This window comes from Molothrus ater, chromosome 2 (genome assembly GCF_012460135.2).
Source record: "Molothrus ater isolate BHLD 08-10-18 breed brown headed cowbird chromosome 2, BPBGC_Mater_1.1, whole genome shotgun sequence".
In the NCBI taxonomy this organism is placed as follows: Eukaryota; Metazoa; Chordata; class Aves; order Passeriformes; family Icteridae; genus Molothrus; species Molothrus ater.
Window position 1 is genome coordinate 70,264,265 of NC_050479.2, and position 13,485 is coordinate 70,277,749.

The 13,485-nt window shown below is 37.6% G+C and overlaps 1 protein-coding gene across 2 annotated transcripts in view; it reads right to left on the bottom strand.

Moving 5' to 3' along the window:
* Positions 1-1,973: 1,973 nt before the first annotated feature.
* WASF3 (WASP family member 3) overlaps positions 1,974-13,485 on the bottom strand; it is a 66,083-nt gene continuing 54,571 nt past the window's right edge. Inside the window, exons 7-10 of one of the 2 annotated variants that reach the window (XM_036404176.2) lie at positions 8,193-8,359; positions 7,258-7,521; positions 5,271-5,626; positions 1,974-4,587 (exon numbers count right to left, since the gene is read on the bottom strand). In XM_036404176.2, the coding sequence (XP_036260069.1) occupies positions 4,430-4,587; positions 5,271-5,626; positions 7,258-7,521; positions 8,193-8,359 (945 nt within the window). In that variant the 3' untranslated portion in view covers positions 1,974-4,429. Of the gene's footprint in view, positions 4,588-5,270; positions 5,627-7,257; positions 7,522-8,192; positions 8,360-10,116; positions 10,293-13,485 lie in introns of both variants that reach the window. The other variant, XM_036404175.2, reaches the window with a different exon arrangement.

Sequence of the window (13,485 nt, forward strand, 5' to 3'; positions counted from 1 at the left end):
GAGAAACCTACACAGACTTGACAGCACATGAAAAGAGATTGTTTGCCTATTAGTAGAGAAAGCGAGATTTGAAATTCCATCTCCCTGCTTTATATCTAAAGGATTTCTTTTCTTAGGGTTCTTGTTCTTTCTCTTCATCTTTTTAACGAAAGATGGGCAATTGGGAACCCATAGTCCTTCAGGAGTAGCCTAACTTCTTTTAAAGTCCAAGGAAACTGAGAACAGTGTTCAGTGATAAGCTAAAATCTCTCATCACTGTTCTGGAGCAGACACCTGAGCCTGAGGGATTCCAGCAAGGACCATAATTTATTTTTATTCCCCTTGTATCACCCTCAGTGTTTTAGTACCTGAATGCAGATCTGCCTCAATATGCTAAAAATCCTTGGACTTGAGTTCATGTATGTATGGACTCACTCTTAGCAGGAATGCTTCAGACTCAGAAGTAAAAATCCACACCCCCACAGGGCAAGCACTTTTCCCCAAAGCAGACTACAGCAGGCTGAATTTCTGTGTGGTTTTTCAGAAGGAAAAAACATGTAATATCACCTTAAAGAAAACTCACTGTAAAAAACCTTCTCTGGATAAGCTGTTCTAATATTTATTTTACTTCTTGGCTAGGAACTAATACCTCAGCTCAAAATTTAATTTGTACAACTTCAGCTTCCAGCCATAGGATTCTAATGAAGTCTTCATTATTATCAGATTTACACTCAGTTCAGTTCACAGTGAGATTTTAAGCATTTTTAGAAATTACATCTTTGCTGTACCTTTAGGTATGTTGTTTCAAGGGGAAAAGAACACATCATTATTAAAACAGTGCCCGACACAAGAGAGAGAACATAGATGAAAAATACATCAAGCACCAATGTCCTCAGGAGACATCTCCCTTCCTCCCAACTCCATCTGCATACTGCAAATGAGCTCAATTTGGAGCTTGTACTCAACACCATGCACCCCCTATTGTAATAAAGGTGTTTTTCTTCTCCGTTCATCTTAGTAAAGAGAAATCTCAAATACCCCAAAATCCAGTTCAGTTTAGTTCCATGAAAATTCTTTAAAATTCAAAGGGCAACCACAAAAGCTGTAGAAGCAGCGTGCTGAGTGACCATCAGTCCTAACTCCAACCGAGCTACAACAAAAGTTGTACAGTTATAAATGCTTTACTAAGAGAACCTTTGAACCAAAAAATTTCAAGCTTGCATATTCAGTTTCAATGTAGAATTGGTGTCTAAGAATTCTGGTCTAAATTATTTGAAGTAAGTTCAAATCAAAAAGTGGAAAATTTGAGAGAAGTAAGAACTGAGAGCCAAAGGGACCTGGGGTTTTCAGTTGAACAGAATAAAGACTGATTTATTTTCCCAAGAAACAACCGTGTCTAAGATGCATAAACAAATCTGTTTAATTTACAATTAACCTACTAAATTATACAATTGGTTTATGTAAGTTCTTCCCAGTAGGATGAAAAGCCTCTCCTGTCTTTAATCTGATTACAATTAAAAGATTAAATTTAAAGTATTTTTCTAGTAGGCCTACTTGGGTTTGCATTTTAAAGTATTGTGCTGGGTGTCACAAACCTACAAACACAACTTCTTATTAAAAAAGTGGGCAAGAAGATTTGCTGATGTAACTTGTATTTTCTGCCTTGCTCCCTCTGGAAGCAAAGCTGGCATTTAACGCATTTCACTGGAAAAAAAAATCCCTAAAGCTACCTGTAGAGAAATTCATACCTGCTTAGACCATCCAGGAACTTGGAGCTAGAATCCAGGCTGCAAAAGAACCAAGTATGGATGTTAGCAGGAGCAGCAGTACCTCAAGGGAATCTGGTTTTGTAGACTCCATCCTTCATCCCAGGAACATCATGCCTTGGGATCAGAGGTAGCATTTGGAAGTCTTACGTTTTCCCTTCTGTTATTGGTAAGTTAAAATAAAGATTAACAGCAAAATCTTACTAATCTAAGGAAAGAAACACAGGCTCAAAAGTGAGATTTTATTCATATTTGTTACTTATGCACAACCCGAAGTATGATAAAACTGATAAAAACAGCCTAGAATAGTGTTTACATCACTAAATTCAATTCACATTTTGTCCATAAAATACCAAAAGGAAAATTGACAACATTGCAGGTTCAGAAAAACAGGTTGGCTACTATGACTGAAAAATCTACACTATCTTCACTGGTCACAACTGATTGCTTGTTTAATGCTTATTATTTAAAATAAGCACAAATTACAAAATTTCAGACACACCCAACTTCTGTGCTCATAAAATATATCTTCTGTCATATCAAATTTCAATAGATTGGAAAGAATTTTCTGCTGAGACATTTAATTTCAGCATGTATCAAAAGAACATCGAGAGTGCTCTCACCACCTATGCAGTGATGTAACACTGAGGTCCCAGTTGCACCTTCAGCTACCTCTCCAAAGAATCATTTTGCAGGCCACTGTGCAAGCACACTGTGATGGTAAGGACAAGCCATGTCCCACACAGTGATGAAAGCCACCATCAGGCTACAGCCTAAATTCTGTCCTCTCTGGTGGACACACAGACCTCAGACTCCAGGACACAAAATAAAGCACACTTCAGCTCTGCATTTTAAGGCAAAGACAAAACCAGCTCCAACTGGGACAGAGATCACCAAGTACCTTCAGCTGCCCCTGGTTTACAAGAGCTGTGGTTGCTCACCACTATGCAGAGATTGGTCATACTTTGTCATACTTTGTGTGATAAATTTTAACACCAGCCCTGAGGCAGCATGTTATCCCTCTACCATAAAGGCAGCCACCACAGATTGCAAAATCATATGCAGATTAAACAGCAATGCAGTAGCCAACAGTTTGCATGCAAACATCATGTTAGACTGTTACATTCTCAGGACTAAAACTGTTAATGGTGTAAACACAGGTTAGATAATCACCTTCCATTTCTCTTTTTATTTTACATACTTCTTTTAACAGATGGGGGTGCCTCACAGAACAAAGGAGGTTTACCAAATGTTAGACCTGGAATTACAGAGACTTCTGTTACAAAGATTAAAACTGTAATCTGGTAAGGAAAGAAACCTTCCCCTGCTATGAATAAAATTTAAAAGCCTCATTAGGCAGAGCAGCAGCCTGACTCTTGGTCCAGAAAAAAACCCAAAAAAAACAAAAACAAAAAACCAAAACAAAACAAACCATTTTAATACTGTACGGCTGATAAAAAATGGAAAACAAGGAAAACAAAGACAGTCAAAGCAGGCTTTATGGCAGCAACTATGCCTAGGAAAGGACCAAGAAAGTGAGTGTATATGTATATATGGCACAGTACCTCAACAGCCATCAAAACTGCTCTAACTGCCCTTGTTTTATCCATGGGATGTACTGGGAAAGAAATACATTCAAAGTAAGAGTTCTGAGTCAATGTGCTACACAACTACACGCATACAAATCAACAACAACAGAACTTATTTACACACGTTTATACCTACAGGCATAAAGACCAAGTTTAATACTTGTGAAATGTATCTGATTGCTAGATCCAGACTCTTCCAATCTTTAGCAATAACAGTAGCATTTCTGCACTGCAACAGCCACAGGGTTTCCATCAGGACTATCCTGCATCCAGTTGATCTTATATTAAGACTGGAAAGTTCTACAGGTATTTTCATTTCCATTTATAACACAGACATGCATCTGCTACCCAGTAGAGACCCTCCCAACACTCTTCCCAACAAGCAGCCGGCAACTGAGAGCAGGTACTGTTACAGACATATCTGTCTGCTCACCAAATGTTCTTTTTGGATCGTGTGGGGTCATTCTTCAAAGTATACATTTCAACATCTGCTACATTTTTAAGATAAAAAGGAAGATAGTATAAAATCAATTCTGTATGCATAAAAACTTAAGCCCGGAAGTGGTTAAAAATAGACTAAGGTGGGCATAATTAGTACCTAATAAAAAAAGTTAAAAGTTACATTTATGGAACTCAACACTTCACTCAGCCATACAGTTAGCTGCCCTCAAAGACTAACAACCAGAACAATTCACAAGTATCTAAGTTGCTTACATAATTAAAAGAATAAGATGTAAAGTCAAAAAAATATATTTTATCCCTTCAAGAACAGGAAAGTAAAATAAAATGCTGGTTCTGTAACAGTGCAACAACTGCATCATATTTTGCACGCAGCACAAGAGTTGCTACATTTAGTGGCACTTAAGTATTATGCAGTAAATACTGAAAGTAAGACAAGTTTCTGATCTGCATAAGCATAATCACATCATTATTACCAGAGTTGCTAAGCTACAGCATTCTGAATAATACCAATTCAATTTTAGCACTTCCCTCACTAGCCTAAATACATGTCAAAGTCCTGCTTTACATCTTGCTAACAAAGCAATCACTGAAGCCAAGTATTTAATGCAGTTGCCAGCAGGCTTGGGGCCATGTTCAGTCTGACCAATCATTCTCATCAAACTCGGAGTCGTCGTCGGAGTCGCTGTACTCCACGGCGATGCGCCGCGACAGGATGGTGGCCACGTCATTGCCAACGGGCTCGCGCTTCGCCTCCTGCTCACGCTGCTCCTGCACCTTCTTCAGCTGAATTCCTGCAGAGACAATCACCCTCAGGCAAAGCTTTCCAGGCAAGAGATTTCGTATTTGACACTGTTGTTGGTGAGTTTGTTTTATCTTAGAAAATACTCAGGAAAAAAAGCAAGCAAGCATTGAGAGAAGAGAGCCTCCTTGAGCAAGGAAGAGGGAAAGACAAAAAAGGCAGCTGGGAAATAATTCTCAGAGACTGAATACTTCCGGACTTCTAAAACTGTCAACAATATGTTGAAGATAAATATTCAAGACTGTACAGGTCATTTTGATCTGTATTTGGAAATACTGTTAGACTACAGCTCCATATTGTAAGTGAGGTCAGGAAGAGCTGTAAGTCACTGGTTAAAAAAATCAGTGGGCCGAGGCCTGGTGTTGGGTAATTCAGTTCTTCTGAACAGAAGCAAAAATCCATTACACGTACTGGCACTTCACATAATGAACAACAAGTGCTGTGTTCATTAGATTATGTCCACACAAACACTAGAACATGCTTGACAAAGCTGTGCAGTTTTAGGTGCTAGAAAATGCTCCAACCTCATGGCTGACAAATGTCAGAACAGGTGTGTGGTACCTGTGTTTAATGAAATCTTCCCAGCTGGGAAAAGAAGCCATAAACTCATTTCAGTGGAAAACACTGTGCTCCCACTGACAAAAAAGGAGTACCTAAAACCCAGTGTGCACTTACCCATCCTGATGGCAGCCAGCAGATCGCTCCGTGCATCGCTCATCGGTGCCTGCTTTGCCTCCGACGCCGGAGGTACATGCATGGGGGAGGAAGAGAGGGATGCACCTGCAGCAGGAGGGCCTGGAGGGGGAGGAGGTGGGCCAGGAGGAGGAGGAGCAGTGACAACAAGCCCACCAGCAGGAGGAGGATGAGTAGCTGCATATGTAGAGCCAGTCACCAGTCCGGAATGGGAAGGTGGCACGGGAAGCTGAAGAGGACTAACAAATGCAGTTTGTGCTGAAGGAATCATAGGAGGGGGAGGAGGAGGGGGAGGACCTGTAGGATTGTAATAATCCACCATCTGAGCTGGGAGCATCCTATATAAAACAGAACAAAAACATTTAATGCATTCAAAGTTAGAACTTACAAAATTATCACCCTTTAAACTGCACTCATCCAACCTCACATAAAACAAAAAACAAAAGAAATTTAAACTGGTGACTTAATTATGCAAGTGATTATACATGTAAGAATTGTCAAATATTGCTGATATATAGAGATTTAAGACAAATATTGAAGTTAAAAGCAATGTCCTTTCAGCACTCTACAAATCGAGCTTCTTTATCTTAGTTCTCCTGCCCATTTAAGTACGAAGCTGCATTTCTTATTAAACATCTACTCTGTGGGACTGCAAAGTGCAAAGTCATTGAAGAAGAAGGGACCAAGAAAACTGCAGACTACACCCTTCAATTCCATAGAAGGTCAAGAGGTAACAGAGGACACAGACATGGAGAACAAGGGAAAGAACGAAAGGAAAGATTTACCCAAAGGTAAATGTATGTCATGTGCTTCTTCAGTCAAATTTATCAGTTTAAATACCATTTAATTAAATTGATACATTTGATCGATTTTTTAAATAAGAGGTACAGGGAAGAGCTCATTTCTTTGTTAAAATGTCATTGAAAGAAACCTTAATCAGAAAAAAATAGAGAATTTGTAAGAGTTGTGAAGTAGGTAAAGAACTAGGTACAGGAGACAGGAACTGAAGCAAAGAGACTGATGACATTGAGTGACACATGCCAGTGTATGACAACTGCAACATCCCAACAATGGTCATGGACCTGAGGGCTAAGCACAATGATGTCTTACACACTGGAAACAACAGAGAAAGGGCAGGCTGGAGCAGTCCCTCCTAACTGAGTCATCTGCAGCACAATAGCCATGAATCAGGCAAGGGCTATCCCAGGATGCATCAAGCAAGGATGACAAACCTTGGCTTGCATAGTAAAAAACAACACAGGCAAGAATGACTACAACTTCCTGGGGTTACAACTTGAAAGTTTAAGCTATTTACACAAAAGAACAGACACAGAGACACAGACGTATTAGAAAACAGATGTTTTCTTCCTACAGGAGAACCAGAACTCTGGAGCAAGCCTTCCTTCAGAATGCATTCAGGCAAAATATCTACACAGGCATTTGATAAATCTCTGTCTTGAATTAAAAAGTGGCATTCCTCCTGTGGCAGTATGGAATTTGTGTCTGAGGAGAGCCCTCCCAATTCCATTGCAAGCTTCTCTAAAAAGGCCTTTCAGTGATTTCAGGGATGCAATAAACACTGCCAGATTAATCACAATCAACAATACTCTTTCTGCACATTTCCTGAAGTTTAACATCTTATCCAAATTATCCTGTAACTACTTTCCACTTTAGAGGAAAATTATCCCTTCTTCAATATTATTTTAGGCACCCTTAATATTTTACAATCATACTGACTTCACCAATATACACTTAATTTAATACAAACGTGGTTATTTCTGCTTTCACTATTTCTTGACTTAAATTCAGTTCATACATAGAAATTATACCAATTTTCTTCTGTCCTCCCCAAGGAGGTAACTAATATATTTGGGGTCTTTTTCTTTGATGTATTACACGTTACGATGGTTACGGAAAACATGCATTCCTCTGGTTTTGCCAAGAATCCACTAGAGTAAATCAGACTTACCCATATTCTGCTGGTACCACAGGTACTGAGCTGTGCTGGCCATCTGAAGGCTGGGGTGGAGGTGGAGGTGGTTGCTGAGGTCTGTTTAAAGTGGCATGTCGTACAGTGGTGGAGGGCGGTCTGTATTCATGCTCGTGGCTTTGGGATGCTGCCATGTACTGTGGACCATCTCCTGCTCCATAGGAAGGCATTGCTATCTGCTGATGGAGGGAATGATTCGGAGTAGCAGGATAAGAATAATCTGTAACATCGGATGCATGGGACCTAAAATTAAAGTAAATTGATGCAGAAGAACAGATTATGTGAGTGCAACAGGGCATTACCTAAATAACTGACAAAACAAGCAAAAAAAAACCACAATCAGCGTTATTTGTCTTGCAAGAGGATTCCCCGATTTATCAGTTATCACTCCCTTTAAGTCCACAGAAAGCACAAGAATTTTAGTAGCCATAATGAAGCTTATGGTTTTTGTCAATGATTTTGACAGTCCCTTGTTTGAAATGGCAATACTTACCAGCCTGCCTCAAGTTAACAGTGGCAGCAGAAAAAGAAAAGCAATACTACAAGCACTTGCAATTATGCAGAAGAACATACTTTACTGATGCAGAGAAAACCAATTTTGAAAGTTAGAAAACGCTTTCTATTTTGTTTGCACAATTAATTTTGTTGGAAAGGCTTAAAGAAACTGGGAAATGTAAGTATTAGTTGAGCAGAGAGTTCATAAAGATACAAAGTCTAGGATGTTCTGTCAAATAAGCCCAAGAGAGGGAGCAAAAGGATCTTTTCATCCCATTACTGTGAAGACTTGTTTTAGTAATGAACAATGGTGCAGCCTGGCTTTTAGTGAACACAGTGAACTGATGCACTTATCTGTGAGACTGGAAGCAAGGTAAGCAACAAAAAGCCAGGGCTTTGAGCAAAACAAAATAACAAACCCTTTGGGCATTTTGTCCTCTTTCATGCTTCCTGCCTGTTCCATTTTCTTTGCGTCACTCATGAACTCAATGCCCATTTTCCTTCTCTCCCACTCTTCTTTTCTTGTTCTTACTTTTCTCACATTAATTTGCTGGTTTCTGTTTGGATTCAGCTTGTGTTTCTCTCTCTAAAGTACAATAAGTATAACAAATACATTGTAAGTTGCCACAGTCCGAACACCGGGATGTCAACATTTAATGCTTAAGTCTTACAAGTACCAAATGAGAAGATATGTGACCAATTTTTTTTACTTTAGCACTAGGAAAAAAAAAGACAGTATAACCAAATACACTTATTTGGGATCTGACTTACAGAACACTGCTCATGCAGTAGGTGGCAGCTTAAAAATGTCTCTCAAACCACTACATATTTCTATATGTATGGATTTTTTATAGCTTAAGACTACTCCAAGGTGAAAAAATAGAAAGCCCTCTCTCCATCTCACGTTCTCAGAATTAATGCTCCATGGATGTAAAACAGATTTCAGGATTCAATCTCAGATGTTTGATTCACTGAAATGTAAAATAGTCCTTAATTTATAAAATATAAAAGCCATACATAAGTACAAGGTATCTGTCACACAAACAACATCAAAACAGATGCATCCTACAATTTCTACTTTAAAAAATCCCACAGATTGCAAATACCACATATCTGCAAACAACCAAATACATGTTGACATTGCTGGGAGATAAAAACAAATAACTTCAATATGATAATTTAAACTCAGGAATCCTGGAAGCAAGGTGTTAAATCTGAAAAAAAAAATACTCAAAAGGTATGAAACAGAAGTTCTGATTAAAAAATCCACAGCTTTTGCTAGATCAACCTATGTAAAGCTTTGTCAGTCTGCAGTGTTTCATTAAAACTAACAGGAGACAAAGTTTTGCATCAGAAACTGTAAAATAAAACAAAACAAACAACAGTTTTTAGACAGGGAGGGAGTCTGAATACGTAACTGAAAGACCAATAGCAATATCAAATACTATGTTTCCATTACAAGTTCATTCCTTTTCACAAAGACCACAACATTGCAAAGTTCTGAGGAGATAATTTTCTTTTAAATTAATCTCCATTGGAAAATGGACTAAAGGTATCATTCCACACTCTTGCAGTGGTAGCTGCCTCCTCAACCTAGCCATTCACCAATTTAAACACTTTTTCCAGTGGACCCTATTTATTTCAATGTTTATTGCTTGTACTTAATCACAACAGACAAAGGAAATAAAGTAAGTGGGAAAATCCTCTGGTGAGACCAGCTTGTGCAAAAACTAAAACTTCATTGCACATCAGGTAACTCCCACTGAGCTCAAAAAGAATCTCAGTCAATGAAGATGAATTCTGCTGTGTTATCTCTAAGCAGAAATTTTTGTTATTTCAAGCAGTAACATCTCATCTGATTTTGTAGCTTGGTTTTTAGACTAATATAACATCAAAAAGCTGAACTCTTCTCCCACCAAAGTATTCCTTCCAGCAAAAGTATTCTTGACTGAGTAGATCACAGAAAAATATTTATTAAGCTACCAGCAGGGCACCAAACAACAGACTAGACACTAAGGAAGAGCTACTGACATTATCTAGTAGAGGCTTAAATGCTTTGTAACTACAGCTGCTGAAGATGAAATACAAAGCATACAGCAAACACTTCTTTCTCTGCAGTACATAGCATTAAGATGACAAAATGCTCATGTGAAGCTGAGGAAGAAAAAAATCATTACAGAATCCATTATGTCATTCACGCTTAAAAGTAAATTTGAAAAGAATGTTTTAAACATGCATTGTATGTTTTGTCTAACTATTCCCATCCTGTAAAAACACCTAATTCTACTCAGTATTGCTGAACATACAACTGTGGTATAACAAACAGCTTTGCTGTAAACAGACCTAGTATCTGGGGACAGTGATCCCTCGGAAGATGCTCCATGGTACACACTTTGAGACAACCTGTTGTCAGGTCTAAGCTCTTTGTCATATGCCATCATATTCCACTCCTGGCGTCTGTTCCTGGCTTTTCTAACCTTTTTCACCTCACGGGTGGTGCCATCTATACGCTTTTGCTCCTAATGTCCAAACAAAAGAAATAAAGCATGCAAAGAGAGAGAAAAAAGGAAAGGAAAAAAGCTGGTTAAAATGCAGTTAGAGTGCATGAAAATAAGACCAGATTTACAGATGAAGCCAAGTCTTCAAAAAATTCCTCTGCACTAAAATAACCTCATTAGTAGCAGGACTTTTGATCTGTAAGGATGCATGCGCTACTGTGATATCAATCTCCTGGTTTTCCTAATACAGAAATGGGACCAATTTTAAAACCCAGAAAGTTAAACTTCTTCTGACATCACTTCTGGTCTTTTATTTACACCACCCTGAAGCACTTGTAATTTTCATCTCCCAAAAATCAAATTTCTGAGAATGTAAAATAAGCTCAGGGCTATTCTGATTATTCATTATGGTCACAATGAACTGGGCCAGGGGAAGTATGGAGAAACTGGACACACTTTCCTATTCCATAGGCTATGTGAAATGATTTTTGTTTGTTTTAACTTCCTCTGCCTTCTTAGATCTAATTAACTACCAAAATTCCTCCTAGCTTCTTCTCACCATTGATATAAAAATGAATTACACTAATTCTCTCTGCAGTGAGTCAGCAGTACTCAGGCCAGCAGTATATTACAGCTTGATAGGTTCATGACAAATTTGGCTGCTTTTATCTTTCAATAAATATCACATCAGGCTCAACCAATGTCAGTGTTTATTATACCTATTTATCTTTACCTCACTGATAGCAAGATTTCCTAATATTGGGACCTAATGCTTTCACACCTTGGAAATGTTGTACTCACCTACTTCTGACTACTCAGTATGAATATAAAACTCATACTGGTGCTTCTGCACAAAAAATGAACAAGATTGCTCAATTCAGACAGAGAAGGGTCTGCTACTCCTTTTCTCAGTATTCATGAGAGCATAGGGGTCTTTTTTTCAATCAGCTCTAGATCCTACATCTTAGAATACATGGTGTTAGGCTTTTGGCTGCTAGAAAAATAGTTTCTCAGAAAATAATTATATTGCTGTACTGAGAATGCAGTCAGTGAGTTATACTGAGAGAAGAGCTTGGTTAAATTCTGGTAGGCAAGCCTTTTACTGGGGAATCTAGACCCACAAAATAAGGGATAATAGTTGGAAAGCCAGTTTAACAAAAAGCCCATCACAGATGAACACAGGTTTTTTACTCCAACTGTCAAACAGCACTGAGTAAATAATTCTGAAATAATGTGTTTGGCATTACATAACTAACAAAAAACTAACAAATGGCTTCCTTGTCCTTGTTTTGGATCTCTTGCTCATTCATGCATATTTGCATGAGGGACCTGCTGACCCTCCTACCATTCAGAATGTCAGAAAAGACTTCTTGAAGTTCAACACCCAAATGTTTTGACAACTCCTGCTTATTTCTACAGTAAACAGATTTTTGGTCTGATTTATGTTTAATAACAACAATCATTTTGGTTCTTAATCAGTTCTCCCAAAATATTTTTCCTCCACAAACTTTTTCGAATCACACCCTTTTTATGTCTGATAACCACTTTTTCACATCAAATTCTGCCAACAGAGGATTTGGAGAAGGAAGGACACAGATTTAGTCACGCTTTATTTTAAATATATATAGTTTTGCTAATTGCCATGGTTGAATATATGCTTATTAAAAGCTTTTCATCTGTCTTTTTCAATTATTTGCTGTAAATATTTTGGGATTTTTAATTTTCGACTTTTATCCTCATTCCTGAGTCATGTTATATTTCAGAAGAAAGATCAAGTAATCATTTTCACTGAAAACACTTTGTTTTGTCTTCTTTCAGAACAGCAATTTGTCATCTGGGGGTCACAACTATATATCTCTTGCAAGATTCTAAGTAAAATAAATATTCACCTTTTGACCAATATATGATGCTACTAGGAAGACAATCATTTTGATACAATTCCTGCACAATCATGAGTGCTTACATGGCTGCTTACAGTTACTGCTTATTATTCAGAAATTTAGTTTTAAAGAGATCAGCTTTTTTTAATGAAAAACAAAAGTTTATAAAAAGTTTTTAAAACTTTAAAAAGTTTAAAAAATGTTTATACATGTGGATGCATAAACAACAAAAAATAAGCACAAAGCTTAGCTGGTTTTAATTGGATCAGATTTCAGCTGGACAGGTTGTTCCAGATCAGCCTCTGTAAGCGTGCTAATGAATAAATACACTTGAATCATTTTTACTCAAGCAGTACTAAACCCTACTGGTAGTGATATTTTGGTTAAATATTATATCAATACATCTCTAAAACATTTAATGTCTTCCAAAACAGGGGGGCAGCCCTATTGCTAGCAGCTGACAAAGCTGCATGTACCTCTAAGAGTAGTTTTAAGTTGTTTCAGTAGCAGTTTCAGTCCCTTGACAATGGTGACAGCTCGAGCTTTACAACCCAGGGCAAAGATGACAGAGTTGTTGGGAAGCTAAAGACTTTCTAGATAATTACAGCTGGAAATATTTCTCAGAAAATTAAAGCAATATTAAGAGGAGTTACTTTTTCTTTAATTAGCTGTAATAGAAGCTGTGGCAGACAAGTGGGTGCTGTAGATTAGGCCAGAAAACAAGTCATTCATGTTGGCAGCAAATTATTTCAGCGAACACAAAACATATTAGAGCCTTCAAACAGGGTTGAGTTAATTGTAAGTTTGATATTTGCATCAAGAATTAGCAAATGATATTTCAAGCATTTAAATAAAGAATTAAGAGCTAGTAATAAAAAGCAGCTTCAGCAAGTATTTGCAATACTTTCAAAAAACACAAAAAAAGCACAAGCCTAGAGTATTTTCCTCACCACAAATTCATAAAATCCTATCAAAACACAAGTCATCAGGAATGATTTCTGAAATACAAGCTTTCCAAATTTAGAATTTTTTACTTGCTTGAATAGCTAATTATTCCCAGATAAAAAGCCAGCACAATAAAGAGGAAATTCTGACAGTTTATCCTTTGTTTAGTCACAACTGCCCTACCTACAGCCATTCAATTTAGAATACCACTGGTACATACCAAGTCAAAACTACACTGAACTCTCAGACACTGATCTACAGAAAGTAAAAAAAAAATAGACTACACAGATTTTAAACTTAAAGAATTAAAATTACATTTTTCTTCAGAAAAAGTTTGCCTGAAAGAGTCAAATCAGAGGAAGCCTGTCAGATATTTTCAATTAAACTGT